Raw genomic sequence first — 23,343 nt, 5'->3', positions numbered from 1 at the left:
TGTTAGTAATCGCTGCAAATTATTCTGTTTTACGTTACATTTATTATTTATTGTTGGCCTAATGAAGAAATAAATGCATAGATAAATAGTTGAAAAAATGTAACTGCCAATACATGGAATAAAAATAAGAACAGTAACTTTAGCAAATTATTTTTGAGGTAATCTTGATGTTTTATACTTTTTATTTATTTATTTTTTATCTCTGTCCATATTTCCAGGGATTCAGCATGCCCATGTTCTGATCTGGAAAGCGTTAAACATCACGAGTTCAGCATTGTAACGAGGAGTAAACTGAAAAAGAGGGGGGTGGTCTGGACCGGCTAACCCTGCACCACCTCACAATCAAACTCTTTACGAAGAACAATATACTGTGTTAAAGTGTTAAAGTACGCCTACGTTTCTCCGAGACATGATGGAAGGATGTTCGTCTAGCGGGTCGGCACCGACCGGAACCGAGCCTGGAAGAGAGGATCCACTCTGTTCCCTCTCCGTCTCTGGTGCGGATCGAAGGTCCTGCAGCCAGAATTATTCAAGAACTTTGTCCCATTCGTGTTCTTCCTCCTCTTCCTCCGCAGCCTGTCGGTTTAGCTCTCGTTAGTGGTGGTCCCGATGGTGCTCTGGCTTTTAAACCCAGTTTTTACAGTTCCTGTTAACAGCGATGCACAGATTTTAGCTCATGGTCACAGAGCGCCATGGTTCTCTGTACAGCTCCCCTCCCTAAAACCTTCCTCCCTTCCTTCCTTCTTTTGGTGTTGCACTCCAGTCCTTCTGGTTGAATCAAACATGAACAGGATGTCCCTACTAGATGTTCCACTTCTTTGCTGTCCCCCTGCTGTCTGCTCGCCATCTCTTGTATGTGGTGTTTGACGTGTGTGTGAAGTGTATCGGTGGCGACGACGGCCGAGGAGCGACACACCTAGACAAGAGATCAACAGCTCTCAGCTGACCCAGAGGAGGTTTAGGCGCCGACCAAGCATATCGAGGCTCGTTCGGCTCTGAGGGAGCAAAGGAAATCCCCCCTGCTGTCTCACACTCTCTAGATAACAGCTTTTTAAAGTTAAAAACGTTTTAAAAAAAAAAATATAATAAACATATTTTCAACTCTGTAGCTTTAGTACTAAAGTTTTAAATCAAGTGTGTTTTTGTCTGTTTGTACAGTTTTTTTTGTTTTTTCTTTTCTCTTGAATACGTATCATGTTTGTTGCCAAATTGTGGCCTACATACTTAAAGTATATTCCATCCCTCCCTCCCCTCACCTCTTAAGGCGGTTACCATAGGTACCAGCTTCTAGGCGCTGTATCGTCCGATTGTAATTGACACTCGAGTATCAAAGCTGAATATCTGTGCCGTTATAACAGGTCAAAAACGAGCCGCTTACATTTTTGCACCCGTATTCAGTGTTAATGGATCCAAGAAGTTCTAGATTTTGTTGTTGATCATTGTTCATATCCAGTGCAGTGATGGATCTTTGTCTGGCAGATGTGTTTGAATGTGTTCTGAATGTTCTCAGCCATACCTTTTTCCTCGTCCCTCTTTTGGGTCAACAATCACTTTTCAACCTTCCCTTTCGCTGTAAATATCAGAGATGACCGGATCTTTTTTTCTGCCGTGCAGTCAACATCAGTCACCCTAACATACTCTAAAAAGCCTGTTTTTTTTTTCCTGTGATCTTAAATTCTTTTTAATAAAATAAAATCTGTAATCAGTTTCTCTTGTTTAGTGGGTCTTTTTTTTAAAATTACCTCCATGTCTGAAGAGCAAATTTTTACATTTTCATGTGCCAATGCAATGCCCCAGTTTTACCAGCAGGTTAGAAAGAGTACTTCTGAAATGAGGCACATTTTGAACTGCGAGGTATTAATACAACATGATGTCGACGCATCCTTAAGATTCATCAAAAATTCCTTAAATGTCATTTCTTTTGATTGAAATAAAACTAATTGACGCATTAAATACGTTTATTACAGGTCTTAAGTTGTAGAGTAGCAGGACTTTAATCGTATATTCTATGTAGTTTATTTTTCTCGCGGGACTTTAATGTGAAGCAAACGTTGAGGCTACCGCTAACTAGCTGCTAACATACCCTTGCTAGCTAGCTAGCTCAGATGCTTCTATCACGGATAGGTTTATCAAGTTCGTCCTCGCTACAGAATTACTTATATTGATGCTAGTCCTACGGTACATACATTCTGTAGGAAAAGCTTGGCACTACAACAATCTAAAATACGCAATTTATGTCTTGATACCTAGGTCTTAAATTTAATTGGTCTAGTAGTTTCACTAGAACGGTGTAGATTTGAGTTGGGCATGTATTTCGATACCACACCACTCAATCCAACCATTTGAAAAGTTACTTGGAAAATAAAATCTCTGGTTATTCATGTTCATCCAATCATCTTGGAAAACAAGATTAGACAGAACATAATGATAAAAATGAGATGCGGATACGTTGAGGTGATTTATTTTACAGAGGGCGCCAGAGAGAGAAGGCACAGTTTGGACTTTGGTGTCCAGAATGAAAGACATGTATTTTAAAGAAAAACAAAACTAAATACAGTACACTGAAACTAAGGACAAAAAAAATACATATTTTTATAATCGTTGCAAAAACCGACTTTTTGTCCAGATAGTTTAATTCGAAAACCTACTTGATAACAGCCAATATAGCTACTGCTTGAGTGTTTGATTATTTTCCTTTTATATCACAAACCTCCTGATATTAGGCATATAGGTGGCACCAAACTGAATAACACTTGATTTTTTTTTTAAAGATGAATGAGGTGAAAAAGAACAGAATTTGGGATCTTGATGCTTCCATTGGAGTGGTAAACGAATACGACTACCATCTGCTTGGCAGGCTTCCCGAGGAACCTCTGCAGTTCATCTTAGCGCAGTAAAAACAGGTGCTTTTTCCATCGCATTGCCGTGCAGCCAGGTTGGAAGTGTTTCACAGAGGAATGTTGGCGTGCTTCTTCCACGGATTGACCTGCTTCTTGCTGGCCAGCACTTCCAGGTCGCTGCAGATCTTCCTACGGGTGGTCGCGGGCTCGATGATGTCGTCAACGAAACCTAGAGAGAACGGAGTTCAGATGGAGATGTTTGAGGTTTAAACACAACTTGCCGGCAGTAAAGACCGGGTCGTGTTTTGCAGACAGCAGATTTACCTCTGACGGCAGCTGGGAAGGGGTTGGCAAACTTGTCCACATATTCAGCCTCAGCTTCGGCCTGGTTTTCCTTTCCTCTGAAGATGATCTGAACTGCGCCCTGTGCAAACAGAAAGCAGTGAGTGGGTTCAACAAATAATTGAAGACAAATGGACAGAGATATGAACGTGTTTGTACCTTGGCACCCATGACGGCAACTTCGGCCGTTGGCCAAGCATAATTCACATCTCCTCTCAAGTGTTTGGAGCTCATTACATCGTAGGCACCTCCGTAAGCCTGAGAGGGAGACAAAAACAATGCTGAGTCTAAGAATGGCAATTTGGATTATCAACCGCACTGCTTTTATTTTCGTCACCCAGAACTATTCTGTAACAATTCTGGAAACACGCACCTTTCTGGTGATGACAGTTATTTTTGGCACTGTGGCCTCTGCGTAGGCATACAGCAGTTTGGCTCCGTGTCGGATGATGCCGCCATACTCCTGAGCGGTACCTGGTGGGAGTCATCGTTCACAAATTAAAGGGATGTCTGTACATTTAGATGCAAAACCGTCATTCACCTCTCCTGTAGGACTAAGCAAACACATCCGGTCCACTTCCAATATAATTTTCCAGAATACCTGGCAGAAAACCCGGAACATCCACAAAAGTGATGATGGGAATGTTGAAGGCGTCACAGAAGCGAACGAAGCGGGCTCCTTTTACCGAGGAGTTGATGTCCAAACAACCTAATGAACAAGACAAATGTATCATAGACTGAAGGATCAAACTTTCAAATCAACTTTCAGCTTTTTCGCTTCAGTTTAGCTTACCAGAAGCTACTTTGGGCTGGTTACCCACAATCCCCACAGTGCGGCCATTCATTCTGGCAAAACCCACCACAATGTTTTTGGCGTAGTTGGGCATGATCTCAAAGAAGTCCCTCTCATCTACGATCTGGACAGATGCGTTACGGAAAGCTTTTTAAGTTTGGCATAGCTAACACGTCACGTGTTTACGTGTCGATGTGTGTTTTGTTTGTGCTCGTACCGCGTGGATGATGTCCAACATGTCGTAGGCTTTCGTCGACTCAAACGGGACGATCGTGTCCAGCGACTTCACCAGACGATCGCTGTAAAGAAAGAAACGCATAAAAAGCAACCCCACAGCATTATAATGGCAACTGATGTATCTGACACCAAAGCCTTAAAATGTCTTAAATTCATTAAAGAAAATGTAAGTTGGTCTTAAATACATTAATCACAGGTCTTAGAAGGACTATTTAATCTCGGATAGAGGTTTAGAGGTTTCGTGTGCCATAAATGAGACCGTTTACCTGGGATCATGGCACTCCCTGATGGGAGCTGGATCCTGATTACTAAGTGGAAGAAAGTTGAAGAACTCCCGTAGGTTCAGCAAAGCCTCAACATCGTTCTCAAACGCACGATGAGCCACACCTGACAATAGAAAACAACACAAAGGGAACACTTTTAGATGCTTCTGAGGCATTCAAAAATATGATCACGATCCGTGAGAACGTTATCTAAGGGACCGACCAGAAACGGTGGTGTGAGTTTTGGCTCCGCCCAGCTCCTCCTGCGTCACGTCTTCGTTGGTCACAGACTTGACGACGTCCGGGCCCGTGATGAATAGGTATGACGTATCCTACTCTGACACACACACACACACACACACACACACACACACACACATAAAAGGAAACATTCTGGTCAGACAAACATTAGATGCAGTTTTAGTGTGAATTAAGTAAAAATTAGCAATACGTTTATGTCTATGCACCAAATATTGGCTTAATATTATCAATAAAGCAGCGCGCTGTATTATCACTTCATCCCCAAAAGATGAGGTTCATATGCATAATAAATAACCCCAAATTTCTATGGCATTCCTGATGAATGTGTGTAATCTTTCACCAGATCTGGCCTGGGCCTGAGCAGCCTCATACCTTAACCATGAAGGTGAAATCCGTCAGGGCAGGGGAGTACACAGCCCCTCCGGCACAGGGGCCCATGATGAGGGAGATCTGAGGGATGACTCCTGAAGCCAACACATTCCTCTGGGAAAGGAAAACAGCTGATTTTTATCTCTAAGCCACAGGAAAGACGAGGAGGTCCGTCTGCTGCCGAGAACGAGTTCAAAGCTGGACTCCAGAACACGGTGCAAACGGGAAAGGTTTCCAAAGGTAATTTTGAATTTGTCACATTCCATCATTGACTATAAACCAAAAGAAGATGCATTTCTGACGATTGAACACACCAGGAATATATCTGCGTATCCAGCCAGGGACTCCACTCCCTCCTGGATGCGAGCGCCGCCAGAGTCGTTCAGCCCAATTACGGGAGCGCCGACCGTCATGGCCTGATCCATGATCTGAGCACGCAAAGACAACAAAGCTAATGTTACAATGTCGAAGCTGGGAAAATGGTGTTTAATGGTGCGAATGGACGTTTGGTTACCTTGCAAATTTTTTGCGCGTGAGCTCCGGACAAACTGCCACCGAACACCGTGAAGTCCTGGAACGAGCAAGAGAGGAGCAAATGACGGAGGGTTCCAACAAGACTGGTGCTGCGGCCCAACAATGACCGTCGCCCGTACCTGACTGAACACATAAACCAGCCGGCCGTTGATCCTGCCTCGTCCGGTCACAACGCTGTCACCGGGAAACTGAAACAGAGAACAAAAGGTTAAAAATGAATCCTGTGTGTTGCAGCTTTGTGAACGTTACCTTGTTGCCGTCCTGCTCCATGCCAAAGTCGGAGCAGCGGTGTTCCACAAACATGTCCGTCTCCGTGAAGGACTCGGGGTCCAGTAAGAGTTCCACTCGTTCCCTGGCGGTCAGCTTACCCTGCAGCACGAGATGACAATATCAGCACAAATTACCTAAATCTTTTGTCTTTTTTCACCTCAGGTAACAAATGTCTTTACAGTCAAGGAATAGAAAAAAGGAAAACATCCCCACTGCATAATGCTGCCACCCCCATGTTTCACCATGTAGACAGTTTATTCACAGTCCAGATGGGCATTGTTAGTTTTCCACCACACAGCATTATGTATGCAAGTTTGCACACACTGTTGACTGGAATGTGATAATATTGTGCAGCTCTGATTTATAATCACATTAAATTAAACACATTACGTCTGGATATCACTTTAGACAGGGTGATAAGCATGCAAACACTAATAATACTGCAATAATTTGCTATGATCTTGCATTATAATGGCATGCATTAAAATATGCTCTATTAACAAGACCAAAAAGGGATTTGAGCTACTTTAGCATTTTTTTAAGTGTAAGCCGTAACGTAACCACTGAATCCAAAATGCCAAATATCATAATCTCAAAACGTCTGTTTGTAAGTGACTCAGACAGGGAGGATGGAAAATGATCCTTTGGTGTGTGTTTGCTGACTTTACCCTTTTGTGTTGTGCATCTATTCTCTTCTGACCTCCCCCGATTAGCGCCGCTTTCCGTTTCTGCTCGATCCTCTCCTTCACGGACAGGTGGCTAACCGAGTACCAGCGACAGTCCGGCTGGAGAGGGATCTGTGGTGAGGATGCCGCTGCTGCTGCGCCATACTTTATCTGCGCTAAACTCCTCAAGGAGACCCTCAATCCCCTAAACAGCCCACAACTGCTACGAGCCACAGTGAAGGCCGCCATCATGCCTGTGCGTGGTCTGTGATGACAGCAGGAGCAAGAGGGAGAGACAGCCACTTCAGCCAATGGCGTACTGAGGGGTGGGTTGCGACAGCCAATCAGAAAGCGCAATGTCCCAGCTGTCGTGAATGGGCGGGAATATACCAAGGAAAACTTTGGAAAACCGTTTCCGTGAAAGCAGGAGTCTATGAAATAAATATTTAGGCAGAAATTATCTAAACAGATGTATAAAAACGTCAGAGAAACAGTTTATTTGTAAACAGTTGTTTATTATTTACTTATAAATATTTGGTATTTATTAGTAAATATTAATTATGGTTTATTAATCTTCATAAAATGTAAATATTTTGAAGTCACAAGTGACTTGTGACAGTGAATTTGTCACTTAAGAACAGTGGAGTCAAAGTAAAAGCTGTTTTACTACAATTTCAAGGTGAGTTTATGTTTTGGTTGTTTCTCAAACTCATTGTTTGGAGTTTCTCATCAAAAACTACTCACTAAAAAAAACAACAAACGTTTAAATTTCTTACAAATTTTGTTTTTGATTTTTTTAAAGTTCTTTTAGAATTTCTCAATTATGATTTATACTTTATTATCTGAAATCTAATCTCAACATTTCATCTGTTAAAAACAGCCTAATTTCTTCTTTCCCTTAATATGTATGTATAAATTTTATTTCGATATATTACTTGGACGCTATGAAATCCAAACGAGCATATGGTTGTAATTTTGACCCTAAAATTTTTTAGAAAAGAAGAAACGAAAAATGAACGAGCAGAAAGAGGAGATGAGAAAAGCCTTGAGCAAAACGAAAGAAAAAAACAAAACGTGACTGTAACCAGGGTAACAGCAAGTCTCGCGTGAGGTGCATGCCTATCGAGAGGGGCTGGTGTGAGGGAAAAAGTGGTAAATCGGACGATTGATGCACTTATGATAATACAGCAAATTGGCTTTGGTTAGATCACAGCTCGCCAAGTCTTTTTGAAAAACCTACATCGATTGCAGGCCTTCGGGTTGCAGCTTACATTTTTCTTCGCTGCGTGACGTATAAGACGGTCCAAGTGGGCAAGAGATACGGTTAAATCTCCGATGGCTATGCTAATGCTAGCTCTTTAGCTTTGTTTACATCTAGTGCGCGCCTGCTGGATAATTTCCGACCGCACAAACTGGGGAATTTAACTTTAGTTCTTCATTTTATCTGACAATCCATGCGAAAAAAATACGTCGGATAGTATGTAGACTCTATGGCTGCTAGTAAGTATATGCTGTTCGAGCATTTTGCTGATTATTAAGCTAACATTAGCTACGTAATGCTAACCTTTTGATCTTGGCTCGTTCGATCATGCGGTTTGATCGAAGCCTATAGGTCTCTTTAGATGTGTATTTTGTTGTGACATATGGTGTAATTCTTCCGACTTTATAATATTACTCAATTATGACCTTAACAAACTTCTCGATTAAAAAGCAACTCCTACACAACAAACCGGGGATGCTAACTTAAGCTAGCCACCTGCTGAGCTAGCTGACGGTATTCGCGTTCAATGAGACGGCTACACAATGTATTGTGTCAGTAATTAATTTATATCTTATTCTGCGTTCACGTGGTGCAGTGGGCGCCTGTTGCAACACCGGGCTGCTTTTATTTTCGTATCCAAGTTGGCTGTCTGTGGATATTCTCCCTCGGACGGTGTTCCCCAAGGAGCTGGGTAGTGCACCGCTATGAATCCCGTGGATGCAACCGCTCTGTATGTGTCTGCCACCCGGGCAGTGCTGCGGTGCGACCCGCTGCAGCCTCAGACCTTCGCAGAGATGTACAAGCAGCTACCCTTCTTCCGACAGTCCCTGTCATGTCTCGTCTGTGGTAAGCATTCTCAATATTTCTAACAGGAAGACATATTTGAAGAATGTATCTTTCTACGGATTGGTTTTATGTAAATAAATAAATAAAAATACAAATTGAAAGCTTTTTAATCGTAATGTTATGGGTAATAATTTGCTGAAATATCTGTGGGCTGCAGGAGTTTCCACTATTTCTCTCGCGCTCATTACTGCGGTCTCCTTAGCAACCAAGGCTGAGATAAGCTCATCCATCCTCTTGACAAGACGGATGACTCTGTTGTTGTGCTTGCTGCATAGCCATGTGGTTTCTATTCATGCTGTATTTGATCACTACGTTTTGGTGAGGCGGGTTGCGTTTAATCAAAAGCAACACAGAAAAAAAAGTGAATGACACATCTGACAGATTCTTGTAAATTTTATTTGTGATTTTGTTTTGTATCCAAATCTCAGATAAATGGAAATTGACAGGCAGAGGTCTAATCGCCGCATCTCTGGATTTTGAAGTATTTAATTGGATTTGTTTGGTGAAAAGTTGACACGCTGAAGGGTTGAATGTAGAGTTGTACCGATCAGTCGCACCGAGTCAGGTTCTGCTGCAGGTTTTTTCCTGTTAAAGGGGAGTTTTTCCTCCCTACTGTTACTACATGGTCGCTGCCACTTGCGAAGTTTCCTCAGAATGAAAACTTGTATTTATTTATTTATTTTACCAATTTTAATAATCAACTGAACTTTTGGCTTTCTATGATTTCTCCTTAAAACTAGAAAAATAAGATGTTTTATGCTTTCCGTCACAATCAGCCAATCATTTTGTTGTTGTTTATTTACTGAATGTAGAAAAGAAAAAGAAAAAAAACCCCATCTGATTTGTAGTTTTTCCAACCCACTGATCAGTCCTCAGTGGATTTCTGTGTAGCTTAATGTGTTGAAAATCTGAATAGGAGTAAACATTGCTCATGTTTTCCTTTTACTTCAGGCAAACTCCTGGAGGACCCCATCTCCCCAACACACCCAGAGTGTCAGCATTACGTCTGCTTGGGCTGCAAAGGCCAGAAGATGAAGATCAGGTCGTCGTGCAACCGCTGCAAGGACTACTCCTGCTTCCAGGAGAACAAGCAGCTCTCTTTACTGGTGCAGTGTTACAGACGGCTCTGCCTCTACATAACTCATTCGCCACTGCTCAAGTCCATCAGCAGCCACGTGGGAGGCTCTCCGGAGGTCATGACCTTGTTGGAGGAGGTGCTTGTGTCGCACAAAGAGGAGGCCGAGCATCCAGGCTTAGCCGAAGAGGATGTGAATCCATCTGCTCCCGAGTCCCTCACGCCCACGGAGGCGCCGCCCGCTCCTGCTGAACTCTCTGCCGTTCCTCAGAGCTCCTCCTCGGAGCCTCCGTGTTTCAATGGACCGCCAGATTGCAACGGACAGGCGCTGGAGGACCCGTCTTCCCCCGAGCTGGAAGTGTGTGAGGTGGTAGAGGAGCAGCAGCAGCAGCAGCATCATCTAGGTCTGTCTGTGTCTGAAACCACCTGCAGCGGTCTAGAACTGGGTCTGAGCACTGGACCTTTAACCCCAACAATAGGCACTGTGTGCTCACTCAGGGAGGGGGAACCTTGTACCAGGGAGCTGGAGGAGGGGGAGGTGTTGCTGCTCAGCGTAGAGGAGGTGCTACAGACGCTGGATCCCCTGCAGCCCGACCGGGACGCTCTTCAAACACACCCGGAAAGGACGCACATCGCCACAGACAAAACGCACACTCACATGTACATACAGCTGGACGCAGCCCACAACTACACCCAGATCCACACGGGCAGGACTCACACGGTGGCGCACCACGCCACTCACACGCACCCTTCTTCTTTCGACCCGTCTCCCGCGTCCAAGCCCCAGCAGGCGCGGCCCAACCGGAAGCGCTCGCGCTCCGAGAGCGACAGGGAAAAGGTGAACCCCGTCCCCATCACCTCCATCCTCCACGACTCGTCGCCCCAGTCGCACATTCCGACCCCCGCTCACACTCAGCACACGAAGCTACCCATGCCTCCCCTCGCCGTCCCGGCGCACACGTACTCGTCGTTTCCCAACGGCGCGTTCCCCAAGCACAGCCGCCCCGCACAGAACCACAACAAAGGCGCCAGGAAACACGTGGACCCGAGCTCCAAGAAGCCCCACGCCAAGGCCCGCAGCGGCGGAGGCTCCAAGACGAAAGACCGGAGCAAAGACCAGCGGCCGACGTCGGGCTGCGTCTTGCCAGCGCCGCCCGTCAGGCCTCCGTACAAGAAGCCGGTGGAGAAGAAGGGCTGCAAATGTGGCAGGGCCACTCAGAACCCGTCTGTTTTAACCTGCAGGGGGCAGCGATGTCCCTGTTACTCAAACCGCAAGGTGAGACCACTTGTTCAGGGTGGAGCTGTTTCTGTTTTTAAATCTTTGCAGGGTTTTGTTTATGGAGCCACTGAGATTGCACATCTGTCCAGTTTTACAACAATGCTGTGCTGTTTTTGTGCAAATTATTTGTCTCATCTCCTGCACGATGGGAACCTTTGGTAATAATTCAGCAGCAGTAATCTGTTCTGCTGAACAAATTACTAAATAAATAAGAGTATAATCGAATTATTTTTCTCTGCAATTTAATAAAAAAAAATCTACTCATTATGATGTGGGTTCATTTCACACAGAGTGACATGTTTCACATGTTTGAGTCAATGGTTGTGGTCCACAGCTAATAAAGTTATATATAATGAATATATAAATATATAATATATAAAAATATCTATATAAAACCAGTAGAAATGTTCTGCTTATTTTTGAAGATGTATCAGTTTCCCAGCAGATTGTAAACCCTAGGCACAAAATGTCATAAATAATGTTGAGGAAGCAGGTTTTGCACAAGTTTTTTTTTTTATTTTTTATTTTTTACCTCAAGCATATTAATGAAAAGTTGAGTGGAAGGAAAAACTACAAAATCACTGTTGCTAGACATGGACTGTGGCTGGAGTCAGTGTTTCAAGAGCCACCACACTCGGACGTCGACGATGGCCACAGCTGTCGCATTACTTCTGTGATGTGACAGAACGACTATTTTAGTAATCGCTTCTTCTATCAGTTAGTCGAATGATTAATCGGATAAAACAATTGCCACATTCTGCAGGTTTTAAGCCCTTTTTATAGTCTATTAGAGGTAAGATGCAAATAAACAAATAATTCAGTTCATTTTTAAAATGGCAGAATAAACATTTTATTACCAAATATGCATTAATATAGCGATCTTTATCTGATTAATAAATCCATAGCAAAAGGAGCGTAACAGGATACAGGCATATTTGACTAAGGATTTTTATTATTTACTGCTCTGTGTATGTTGTTTTTCAGCAAATGGTCATTTTTTAGTGTGTGTCGATATAGATTATAGAGTCTGTATTGTCACTAACCAATACAGCTAAGATTAATTGTTTACTAAATTAGTTGACTATTATTTCAACAATCAAGTAATAACGATTAATCGTTTGAGCCCTAGAACCAGAGACATCATCACAGTATCATTGAAAAAGGACTCGGCTGCTGCTCAGTGGTCCAAAGTCCTGTTGTCAGACGAAAGCCGCTTTTGCATTTCATTTGGAAATAAATTTTGAGAACATCCAGAATCAGTGCGTCCATCTAGTATTACATTTCAGAGCACTTCACGCTTCCCTCTACTGACTGACAGCTTTATGGAGCTGCTGAGTTGGCACCTGCCTGCCCCACACTGCAAAAGGTGCCAAAAGCTGGTTCAGTGACCACGGTGTTACTGTGACTGACCAGCGTACTCGCTTCACCTGAACCGCATGCACGCTCTTTGGAGTATTTGTGGAGGGTATAATTAGAGACGCCAGAGCCAACAATGGCTGGGGAATGCTACAAGCTAATGGCTTCATTTCATTCCACATTGTTGCTGTAATTCAATCGAGATGGTGCCCTTGCAGATGCTGTATAGTCCATGTATTTTTCGGCAAAATGACATCTATGTGTTAACAAATTTTTTATTATTATTATTACCGTAGTATATTGCGTTTTCATTAGCGATAACTCAGCATTACTAAAAATAAATTATCAAAGCATATTGCTCTGTGTGGAATGAAACTACCCATTATATGACTTTAATTTCTTTTAACTGAAACACTGAAATTAACGTGTTGATATTCACTGATGTGCAACAGCGGCGTTTATCTTCAATAATCAGTCGATGTACGAAGTTGCGTAGTTTCCGTGCAGCGCTCGTGCGTTCTGTCCGAGTTGCGTCATCTCTCTCGTCTTCCCCAGGCGTGCTTGGACTGCATCTGCCGGGGCTGCCAGAACTCCTACATGGCCAACGGCGAGAAGAAACTGGAGGCCTTCGCCGTGCCCGAGAAGGCCCTGGAGCAGACGCGGCTCACCCTCGGCATCAACCTGACCAGCATCACGGCGGCCGCGGCTCTCCGCAACCCGGCGACCACCAGCATCCGCGGCAACACCCTCCTCAACGTCGCCACGGCGACAGGGACTCCCGTGACCACGGCCTTTCTGTCCGCCAGCCCGCCGCAGGATGCTAACTTTGACGACAGCTTGGAGCTGCTGATTGGCTGATAGGCAGAAAGTCGGGGAAAAACAAAAAACGACGACACAGCGTGGTGCTGATTGAATGTGACGGCTGATTATCCACCTGTTACCGCCGGCTCCACCTTCCTTCTGACGGAGGACTCGACTCATGGCAGCTATGTGTCTGTCCTGTTCTGTAACCTGCTGGTTTTCTGTACTGGAAAACGCTGACTAGTGAGATTAGCATGGGTGTGCCAAAGCCTCCTGTATCGTGCCTGTGCACTGGTGTGTATTGTTGCCAGTCTGTAGGTATATACTCTATTCCAAGGATGTTCTGTTCTTCAAAGGTGCTTTTTTTTCAGCTTATAGACCACAGATTTACTGTAAGAGGCAATAGAAACCCATTCCAAGTTTTGTTCATTTGCACACACATATGTGCAGATTTTTACTTTTTTTTTTTTTAAATAAATTTGTCTGTCAGTAGCATAACTTTTTTTTTATTAAGATTTCATCTTCACCATTCTGAGTGTTATTCCTAAAACTATGAAATGTGTCATGTTATCAGGACCCCTTCCTAATCCCTAACCCTGTACACGAGCAAACTTTAATTTTGAAATCAGACTAAGCGTTACCCAAGACACCCTGTCTAAATGCTCTCAGCTGTTTGGGAGTTTGTTTTAAACGGCAAGCTTTTTACTTTTAATGAGGTCATCCTGAGGCACTTGCCCCTGTTGGAGGCGAACAGTGGGTTTTCATCGTCATAGCAATAGGAACGCCCAATGGGGAGGCTCGCTGCTCCTGTCCGGTTAGTTGTGACTGCAATCGTCAGTCCTCAAAAACTAACAAACTTGTACATGACTGTATGTGTATAGAGGTAAACTGAAGCCATAGTTTTATCAGAGTTTCCTTTAAAAAAAAAAAAAATAAAAAAAAAAATATTCCCCTGTTTCCCCAACACACTCACACACGTAAAGTCCTGATTAATCAGAGATTATACCAGATTTATTTTTGATACTTTTGGAGGTTTGGTATCCGAGTGTTTTGGTTATATCACAAAGAAACGTTTGACGAGGCTGTGTGTTGTCTGTGTTTGTGTTTACCTTCTCAGCTGTAACTCCAACATGTCCGTCAGTCCAGCATTGTTGACCAAAAGAAAAAAAAAAACCCAACTGAACAGAGAGAAAACACAACTTCTCTATTCATGGACCAGGCAAAGTAGCAAGTGGACTTCAAGTTTGTTCAGCAGATGTGTCCTATCTTCGTGTGTGTGTGTGTGTGTGTGTGTGTGTGTTTCAAAGATGTATTTGTTTTGGGCATTACTTGAACCCTTAATTTTGTTTTTTCTATCTCCTTTTTTTTTGTAATGTAAAAGTCTTGTTTGAGGAGTGACAGTTATTTGCTGAAACATTCACTGCCATATTATGGAGACGTGTAACAACATGAATTAAAAGATAGTTTTTTACTTTTTCAGCTTTGTGTCTTATTGTGTGGACAGATGTTATTAAGGGAGGAGTTTTAGTCGCTTAGATTCAAGCCATAGCTTTTGTCTACATACATTCGTCTTAGAAAAGTTTCATTTTGGGCTTGTACTCATGGTTTTAGATGCATTTTCAGTCCACCCTAAAAAAAGAACTATGCAAAGTATCGACCGACTCTGATGAATATAACTATAAAAAAAAATAAGTATGACTGACTGAAAATTGAGATTTGTAGTTCAAAACGGTTTATAATAAAATCAGGAATATGATATTTGCTGAGAAAAATGGACCCAGAGTACATTAAGCTCAACGTAATATCTACAACTTTTACTTCTTTTTACACCCTGAGAAAAAAGCATCTCAATTAAATCCATTTATCAGTACGAATACATTTGTAAACAATACCATACATGAGAAAACCGAGTTTGTGTCCATCGCTGGGGAACGTTGAAGAATTACACAGTGACGTCCATTTGGTCAGTTCTCTCGACAGAGAGTAATCCCAATGTTTGCAATTCAGTTTCTCCAACTTAACCCACGTGCGTTCTTGTTTCCAGCCACTGCTACATACGATCTGTGCTCACAAATCACTGCTGGAATATATGCACAGCATAAACAGCTCATCTTCGCTTCTTTTTGAGCGGCGGTGCATTCAGAGTTTCCCTCTGCAGCTCAGAGCGATCCCGGCTCCACTCTCCATAAGAAGATCTTCTCGTCTTCCAGTCCCGGTTCTTCACACGGCGACGGACGCAGTCTAATGACGACGGTTAACGCCTCGGTTAACGCCGTTAGTCCACCAGGAAAGCCCCAAAGTAGCTCGCCCTCCCGTCCATCTCCATGGCGCTGGCGTTGCTGACGGTGACGAAAAGGCGGTCGGCCGGCTGCAGGAAAGTGGTGCCGGCCTGATGCAGGGAGAAGAGGCCTGGCTCCTGACCCCGAGGCCAGCACACGCTCCGGGACGATTTCATCAGCAGGATGGGTCCTGTGTAGGAACTCATCTGCGGGGGATTTAAACGACAATTTAAACGTCACGGCTACCGCGCCGGTATTTCGTCATCTACTGATACGAAAGCTGAACCTTTTTATAAATGTACTGGACGAGTTCTGCTCCCTCGTCGTCTGCTGCTTCCCCGTCCGTCTCCCCCACAGACGGGAGCCTAAAGTAGGTCTGGGCGTAGACGTAGTACAGGCCTGCACTTGGTACGAGCAGCTCCCCTCCTTTGAGCTCCATGTTCTGCAGGAAGGACAGACCCCTCTGGCCCTCCCAAGCTCGGACGCGCTCGCCAGAGTACCCCCTGCTGCTCCGCGGGCCTGCAACAGCACCAACCACGGTTATTTGGAGGCCCGTCCCCGTCATCGCAGATCATTTGGGACTGCAAGAGCCAGCGTTAAGTGTAAACAGTCACCATTGGAGAAAAAGTACAAAGCGAATTGCAAAGACTTGTTCACAGAGTACACAATGTTACCAGATGTGCCCACAGACCAGTGTGCATCTTTAAAGAAATCATTGAACTGACATAGGAACAAAGATGTCATCGGTTATAACACTGCCAATAGTTAAAAGCATAGCAACATCTAAAGACAAGCCAGACTGAGAAGTTGTGTCTCGCATGTTATTGTCATCAAAAATTAAAATATAAAACAAACGGATCGTTTAAAATCTGGAGTCGTGTGTAGAAATTTTAAGCGCTTTGAAAATGACTTGTCTCACCATCAATCCTACCATATACAGGCAACGATGTCATGAGTGTACTTTGATAGCAAAATGTGTGATATGGAGTGGGATTTGTTTTCTTGGCATTTTGAAAAGCAGCCTGTTTTGATTTGTTTGTACCGAGGTTTCATGTTTGGACACATTTAATGACTTCGTTCAATTTCAGGGTAATCTAAGAACACCCCGTATTCTGAATGTGTTTCGTAAAACATATGTACTTTTTAAAATGTATTACACTTCAAAGATTTCAACATATACTTTACCCTTCCCAGAAACGCAAAAAAGAGCTACACAGTAAAGTAGCTTTCTGTTATACACTAAGCATCCCATGAATATAGCTTTAAGCTTTACCTTTAATCTGAAATTTAATAAATATGCAAACATTAATAATACAAAAAATAAATAATTAAAGGAGAATTCAATTAGGTTTCTAAATGTATATTTCAATACTTTTTGCATGTAGTTCAATGAAAAGAGGCTGAAGTGACTGGTTTTTGCCCCGTGACTTCAAGGTTTTTCAGAATAACACTCCCAATCAATAAAAAAAAAAGTCACATTGTGTTATTGTTTAAATTCTTTGCAATGACATCCAGCCACTCACAAAAGCAACATTAGCTCATGTCATGCTTTTATTGTCTTAAACACATCAAAAGTAAAACTCAGCGCCACACAAACCGGAGGACTTACTTTACCCCAAAAGGGGGCGTGAATGTTGCGCAAGGCGAAGCACGGGAGATGTCTTGAATCCATTATGTATTCTAACAGTTAGCACATATGAGCGAAAGAAAGGAAAATAAATATCGTGTGAACTTAAAAAGCGGAGTGTCAGCGCCGAGACATGAAAGAGTTCAAGTCGTCAACTGCTGTGCATGGAAGGAGGAAGGTTTTGCGTTGCGTTTGTCAGACAGTGATTTTGCGTGATTTACGATGAGTGATTTTTTTTTTCTTCCTAATTGACGCATTGTGACAGTTTGAGGTGATATGTGATAGAGCTTAGATCATCTCAAACTTGGTTTCTTGAACATGTCAATGTGTTCACTGAACACCGCGATCCTCCACAGTCACTAGATCTCAACTTAACAGTTCACTTATGCAAAAAAAAAACAAAAAAACTTCATGCATTCATGCATTATTTTTTTCATGTGCCGGACAAATAAGAAGGCTGAATTCTAGCGTAACGTTTTCTAAAAATCACAACATTTTTCTGGTGTTGCGAACAGGAGCTGCAGGTCCTGACAGACCCAGGTATGAGGAGGTAACCGAGTCCGAGCACCTCGGATTGCCCGGAGGTCAATTCCTCACCTTTTGCCCTGGAAAGGAAGGCTGAGCATTGTCAAGATTTGCACCGAAAAAAGAAGCCTCTCTTACAAACTTGCACTTGTGCTTTCAATGACTCAATTTGTGCTAAATGTTTTTGCCTGAAGCCACAATAAACTGAATCTCACCTTCTGGTGCTGCTGGAGCCTTTGACGACGAGGCAACGCCGGTCACATGGGCAGCGACTTTAGGAAGAGGGACCCCACGGACCCCAGGGCCCAAGATAGGCAGCACTCCCGTCAACTTATCTGTAGGAAACCCAAACAGACAGAAACAAAACACTCACCACAGGGCGTTTTTAGTGGGAAAAGTCACACACAAGCCTGTTATTAGTCAATGGGGGGATTGTTCTTACTTCTCATGGCAGTGGATATCTCCCTCTGGAATCTGTCAGCAATCTTCTGCAGGGAAAACAGAGAAAGGCAGAGGAAAGAGCAAATGAATTGGCCAACAAGTTATCTATTATGCCAAACACAATGGCATTTTTAACTAACGAAGTCACATTCGGTATCTAGTAATTCACCAGAACTGATAAGGATCCCGCAGTCATCTGCGCAGTTGATAGAACGTGTCAGATTATGGTGTAAATATTGGCTGTTCCGAAAAGAAACAGTAAAATGAATATCTTCAATTGGGTTTATAACATTCAGCGACAGACATTTTCCCAACATTTTCCCTTTTAAAGATGCAAAATGAGAGTAAAAGAAAAAAAAATAGAGCTATAAATGGTTAGGAATGTTGGCAAAATAGTTTAAACAAAAAAAAAAAAAGAAAAAAAAAGTCAAACCTTCTCGATGTGGTAGTGGAGCTGCTGTGTGACCTGCCAACAGGGATCACTGCTTTTCCTGCCCTCGACTGCTGGGTCCTGGAACTCTGACTGCAGCTTCGCATTTGTCAGACAGGATACGCTGCTCCGGGAGAAACTGTCCTGCATCTGGCAATTTAAAATAACTCAGTTAATGAAACTAAAAACAAAAATTTTTTAAAGTGTGTGTAGGGGGTGGGTGTGTGTGTGTGTGTTGAGAAACATGTTTAGCCACATTATTACTCAGAGCGAAGTGACAGAACGCTAACAAGGCTGAGTATACCAGCAAGGGTACACACTGCAGCTCTTAAGCGATTTACAGTGCTGGGCAAAAGTATTTTTTTATATTTAGTCAGGTGCAATAAATAATAATTAAGATCCAAATCTTCACATTTCTTTCATAAATTATATATATATATATATATATATATATATATATATATATATACTGCTCAAAAAAATAAAGGGAACATTTCACTTTAATTTTGTGTGTGGCTCCAAATCCAGGCCTCCATTGGTTAATAAATTTGATTTCCATTGATGATTTTTGTGTTTTTGTGTGATTTTGTACAGAACAAAGTATTCAATGAGAATATTTCATTCATTCAGATCTAGGATGTGTTATTTGAGTGGCATCCAATGTTCCGTGCCCAGTTTTACCATAATAACCTAAAATTAAATCCATCACAACCGATTTCTTTCAGAAGTCACAGTAAATGCAGTCAAGTTGCATTTCATTTATCCTCTGTATAAACGTATTTGTTAGTCATTGTTGTCATGAAGAAGGGAACACAGCAGGAACAAGGCAGACGGCTCAGGGATAAAGTTGTGAAGAAGCTTAAAAGAGGGATGATAATCATTCGTTCCCAAAGTTTTCAGGTCTAACACCAAAAGGGGGAACATTTCAAAGGGTTTTTTTCCCCCAGTGGTTTCTTATGCATGCATTATAGTAACTTACTAATAAAAGTAAATGCGCCACATCAAACTGGCTGCCATTTTTAGACGCAACCAGCCAAACATGTTAAGCATCCCGTGAACTAAAAGAAAAAAAAAAGAAAAAAACAAAACGTAATTAACTCATAAGTGGTCCCAGGTGTGATCGATGAGAGGCGGGATTTTATTACCAATTCCAGCCAATGAGGGCCCAGAGCAGGAGCCGTCGGACTTTACAAGCAGCCTTTCAACATTTGTCACAAGCGCTACACTGACCTATTCAAGCTTGCGATACGTGTTGCTTTTGTGTGCCACAGCCCATTCAGTGCGAACAAATCCCATTTCCTCCCATTGTTTCAGGTTATATACTCGCCCTAGTGTCTCCTTTTTTATTATCCGGTGTTGAGCAGAAACTCCCACAGGATTGTGTGGAACCTAAACACGTCGCCACAATCCTTAACGGTGAATAAAGTCATTCTGGTGAGTTGTTTTTTTTTTTTTAATGGGATAACGTAGTACGCGTCATGTCTGTTTGCAAAGTGACGTTTTTAAATCGGCTTGATAACCAACGGGATACGTACGTGCCCGTATTGATACGTCTATGCCAAAAGTTCGCCCTTTTAATGCAGCCATTAAACGTAGCAGAAGAAGCTGGTGCACTGCCTCGAAACACAACGCAGCCAAACGCGTGTCTTACCGTGTTCAGGACTTTGTGGAAGTACATGAAGCTTATGGCCACCGCGACCGTCTGCAGGAGGATAGCTGCGAGTATTGTGAGGCCAAGGCACTGGAGGGAGATGGAGATGGCCATATCGCAGAGCGCGGAGACACCTTGAAGTCCGGCGAAGTAGGAAATCACCTCCAGCCGCTGCACGGCAAGTTTGATCAAACACCTCTGCGTTTTTGCTGGGAAGCATGAGGGTGGGAGGAACAGTGCAACAGAGTCTGGAGGTGGAGCAGAGAGAGAGGACGCTTGAAGAGTTTCAGCTTCCTCAAGATGTCACTGTTATTGAACATATCCAAGCTTGGAGCGTTTAACGCTGCTGCGTTTCAAGGTCCAGGCGGTGTTGGAAATTGGAACGATTTGCATCATGAAGCAATACAGCAAACGACATCAATACAGTCCCCGTATTGGGGTTGTTTCCTGTAGAAAACACTAAGGGTTTGGATAGAGATTGTCATTTACCAGATTAATCTGTAGGTGCACAAAAATTTTTGTAATTCAATTGAAAAGTGAATAATAATTAGGGTTTTTAAAACAATTTTGAGATTTCTGAAAAGTATGTCCATATATTAGTATGTTTCATTAGCTGGGGCTCTTTATGCATAATTTACTGCATCAATGCGGCGTGGCATAGAAGGTGATCAGTCTGATTCTTTTTAGGGTTCAGGTCAGATTAGTACACTGGCCGGTTAAGTACAGTCAAAGCGAACTGCTCTTCTAACAGTTTTTGCCACACGTGCAAGCTGACTTTAGACTGGGGGCGGGGAAACACTGGACCAGCATCAAGCTCCCCAAATTAAAACAGACTATGCAGACATCAAAATCAATCTGGTTGTCTCTGTTGTAGGGTTGACTTTACAAAAAGAACGCAATCTATCTACATTTTTTTTATCTATCTCTGCCTAAAAATTTCTAACTTGAGGTCTAAAGTAAGCAAGAACATTTTATTTATTAAAGTCATAACTAAGGAGACGCAATCCTGAAAATGCATTTATTTTAAAAAGCTTCAAAGATCCAGCACCGTAACAAGTTTTGATCATAACGGTTCATAAACACTGCATGGTTAGAACTTTTTCCGGAACATCGTCTCTTCGGAATAACTCCCTTTAATCTCACGATGAAGGGATCCTGCGAAAATCTTGGTCGGAGTGTGAAATGTGTGCATATTTGTCTAAAAAGTCGAAGCTATGACACTTTACTACTTTAGCTACCCTCATTGGACGTAACATTATCAATGTAATGCACAATTTGTTTTATTTTTTTAAAAACGAGTGACCCAATGCACATTTTTAGACATTTTTTTGTGCAACCGTGCGACTTTTGTGGCATCGATCCAGCGCATGTAGTCGTTCAAAAGGATGTAAATTCAAAATGGAGGGAAAGAAAATTCCCCTTTCTACTGTATCCATTGTGAGTCAATTTAACTGATCGGAGCCGAACGACTTGCGATTGTTATGACTTCGGTTCAGCCCCGGGTTGAGCTCGTCACATGGGAACCATTCGCTCTGTGTGGCGTAACCTTGAGTGATTCCTGAGCTTTCATTCCTTCACCTCTAGCCTCTTCCCCATTGTTGGAGCGGGGAAGTGGGAGGGGAGCTCACAGAATGCACAGAGCTCCTGGATGCGGACGGCCCACTGAAAACAATCAAAACGTGCGTGGAAGCGTCTAAAAAGATCTCGCATCAGTCGTGCTCATGCAGTATACAAATATATATATATATAGACGCTGAGGTAGCTCAGGCAGGCGCAGATGGGTGACTAACCTGCTTCACTTTGACGAGTCAAACAAACACAGAGGAGCTTGTTGTCTTCTCTTATCGGGGAAATAAAATTAAAAAAAAAAAAAAAGCGGAAGAGGAGGTGGTAAATACCTCTCGAGTTCCACGAAACAAATCAGTTCCCAGGCTTGCTGGAGCAGAGGAATGAGGGAGGAAAGTGATACTCGAAGGCTTTCTAGCCTCGGGCATGGAAGATGACACGATGAGAGACATGCCTGTCTTCTGTCCCTACAGCGAACAGGCCTCTCCGAATGTTGATTTTCATTCATCCGTTCCAGATCGACGTTGTTACTGTGAGGCATGTTCTTGCTGAGCGTAAGAATGCACAATTATTGCAACTTTGCACAATTATTGCAACTTTGCACACATCAGTCATAGAAAAGGAGAGAAAAAAAAGGACTCCAGCTTGAGAAATGAACACAGGTGAGATATCCCAAGTGGTCTGGCTCTGTTCCTGGACGGGTCGGTAGCAAGACGGGTTCATCGAGGAGTTTTGCGGTCAGACATCCTTCCTTTATCTTTCCAGTGAGGACTTGCACATATCAGCACAAGCATGCGTTTGTGCTCAAAATAGCAGCAGTGCAACATCAGTAGCCAGATCAATGTCTTTGATGTGTGGTAGAGTAACGGAAACCGACAGATCCAACATGCTTAATGCTGATGCTGTGTGATTGAGTCATAGGTTAAACAGGCAGGAGCAGATGCTCACCATGACCCCCACCACCCCCAATCCAGAGGATCGCAACTGTTGTGAGGCCCTTATAAAACTTTGCATGTTGCCCCGACTCCATTGGACCAAGTAGAGCAGGGTTACTGAGTTTTAAGAGTTTTAGTCCAACTTTTATGTCTAATATGCGTTTAGCTTCTTTTCAGACGTTTCATTTTGCTTGTTGTTCCTGTATACTAGCTATTTTTGTTATCACAATACATTTTCCTTTAGTTTTCAGTTTTGCCTTCTTCGCCTTGTTACTAGATGAACTTCCTCACCCTCACGTTGCACTGGAGGCCGCCCACTTCCTGTGCGACTGGAGTTGCAGTACTTTGTCCTGATTTTCCTGACTCGACACAACGGAGTCTGTTAAGAAAAAAAAAAGGCCCAAAAATAAAGTTCAATGCAAATTTGTAGCCTGGTTGAAAAATGGAGAGAACGAACCAGCTTTATTTCACCCCCAAAGCGGATTATAATACCTCGAAGACAATCGAGGATGCTCCATCCACCCTCTCCTGACCTCCACTCCTCTTTTTTTCTGCCCCAAAGGCTTCCCCTCCCTGACTCCCTCCGAGTGTGGAATCTCCCTAAATTCCTGAATGAGGACAACAGCTGCTCATCGGCTCACAGTCAAAACAAACAGTAGAGCCGAAAAGCGGAGCACGGGGTGTGCCGATAATTGTC

The 23,343-nt window shown here is 43.0% G+C and overlaps 4 protein-coding genes across 5 annotated transcripts in view; 2 read left to right on the top strand and 2 right to left on the bottom strand.

The window, feature by feature from the left end:
- stag1a (STAG1 cohesin complex component a) overlaps positions 1–1,709 on the top strand; it is a 41,880-nt gene extending 40,171 nt beyond the window's left edge. Inside the window, exon 32 of the mRNA XM_007564517.2 lies at positions 219–1,709. Within this exon, the coding sequence (XP_007564579.1) occupies positions 219–242 (24 nt within the window). The 3' untranslated portion in view covers positions 243–1,709. The remainder of the gene's footprint in view (positions 1–218) is intronic.
- Positions 1,710–2,445: 736 nt separating this feature from the next.
- Positions 2,446–6,866, bottom strand: pccb (propionyl-CoA carboxylase subunit beta). Its single transcript, XM_007564516.2, has 15 exons — positions 6,578–6,866; positions 5,889–6,008; positions 5,759–5,827; positions 5,620–5,676; positions 5,420–5,533; positions 5,109–5,219; positions 4,699–4,807; positions 4,479–4,599; positions 4,193–4,274; positions 3,976–4,099; positions 3,784–3,891; positions 3,556–3,656; positions 3,342–3,440; positions 3,165–3,264; positions 2,446–3,069 (listed from the first exon to the last, which is right to left on the bottom strand). Exons 1-15 carry the CDS (start codon positions 6,824–6,826, stop codon positions 2,948–2,950), a joined length of 1,686 nt encoding a protein of 561 aa, XP_007564578.1. The 5' UTR covers positions 6,827–6,866; the 3' UTR covers positions 2,446–2,947.
- Positions 6,867–7,669: 803 nt separating this feature from the next.
- msl2a (MSL complex subunit 2a) lies at positions 7,670–14,364 on the top strand. Its single transcript, XM_007564514.2, has 3 exons — positions 7,670–8,681; positions 9,633–11,032; positions 12,947–14,364. Exons 1-3 carry the CDS (start codon positions 8,540–8,542, stop codon positions 13,247–13,249), a joined length of 1,845 nt encoding a protein of 614 aa, XP_007564576.1. The 5' UTR covers positions 7,670–8,539; the 3' UTR covers positions 13,250–14,364.
- LOC103146539 (tumor necrosis factor ligand superfamily member 10) lies at positions 14,297–21,868 on the bottom strand. Of its 2 annotated transcripts, none has more exons than XM_016677716.1 (6): positions 20,146–21,868; positions 18,498–18,644; positions 18,066–18,108; positions 17,839–17,958; positions 15,758–15,990; positions 14,297–15,677 (listed from the first exon to the last, which is right to left on the bottom strand). In XM_016677716.1, the coding sequence occupies exons 1-6, from the start codon at positions 20,257–20,259 to the stop codon at positions 15,468–15,470; spliced, it is 867 nt and encodes a 288-aa protein (XP_016533202.1). In that variant the 5' UTR covers positions 20,260–21,868; the 3' UTR covers positions 14,297–15,467. The 2 variants fall into 2 exon arrangements, with proteins under 2 accessions (XP_016533202.1, XP_007564577.1); XM_007564515.2 differs by having other exon boundaries at positions 18,066–18,111; positions 20,146–21,862.
- Positions 21,869–23,343: the final 1,475 nt, after the last annotated feature.

The sequence above is a fragment of the Poecilia formosa genome, unplaced genomic scaffold, assembly GCF_000485575.1.
Source record: "Poecilia formosa unplaced genomic scaffold, Poecilia_formosa-5.1.2 Scaffold160, whole genome shotgun sequence".
Classification (NCBI taxonomy): Eukaryota; Metazoa; Chordata; class Actinopteri; order Cyprinodontiformes; family Poeciliidae; genus Poecilia; species Poecilia formosa.
The sequence above is the reverse complement of the archived record's forward strand: the minus strand, read 5'-3'. Positions and strand labels throughout refer to the sequence as shown.

What these genes read in the sequence shown, in the direction of transcription:
- msl2a (XM_007564514.2), top strand. Translation starts at nt 8,540, where the DNA reads ATGAATCCCGTGGATGCAACCGCTCTGTATGTGTCTGCCACCCGGGCA. An exon ending in CCTGTCATGTCTCGTCTGTG is followed by an intron (nt 8,682 to 9,632) that starts GTAAGCATTCTC and finishes CTTTTACTTCAG; the next exon opens with GCAAACTCCTGGAGGACCCC. An exon ending in CCTGTTACTCAAACCGCAAG is followed by an intron (nt 11,033 to 12,946) that starts GTGAGACCACTT and finishes CGTCTTCCCCAG; the next exon opens with GCGTGCTTGGACTGCATCTG.
- LOC103146539 (XM_007564515.2), bottom strand. Translation starts at nt 20,259, where the DNA reads ATGGCCATCTCCATCTCCCTCCAGTGCCTTGGCCTCACAATACTCGCA. An exon ending in TCCACTACCACATCGAGAAG is followed by an intron (nt 18,112 to 18,497) that starts GTTTGACTTTTT and finishes TTTTCCCTGCAG; the next exon opens with AAGATTGCTGACAGATTCCA. An exon ending in GGCTCCAGCAGCACCAGAAG is followed by an intron (nt 15,991 to 17,838) that starts GTGAGATTCAGT and finishes GTGCTGTTGCAG; the next exon opens with GCCCGCGGAGCAGCAGGGGG.
- pccb (XM_007564516.2), bottom strand. Translation starts at nt 6,826, where the DNA reads ATGATGGCGGCCTTCACTGTGGCTCGTAGCAGTTGTGGGCTGTTTAGG. An exon ending in ACGCGCAAAAAATTTGCAAG is followed by an intron (nt 5,534 to 5,619) that starts GTAACCAAACGT and finishes TTGCGTGCTCAG; the next exon opens with ATCATGGATCAGGCCATGAC. An exon ending in AGGGAGTGCCATGATCCCAG is followed by an intron (nt 4,275 to 4,478) that starts GTAAACGGTCTC and finishes CTTTCTTTACAG; the next exon opens with CGATCGTCTGGTGAAGTCGC.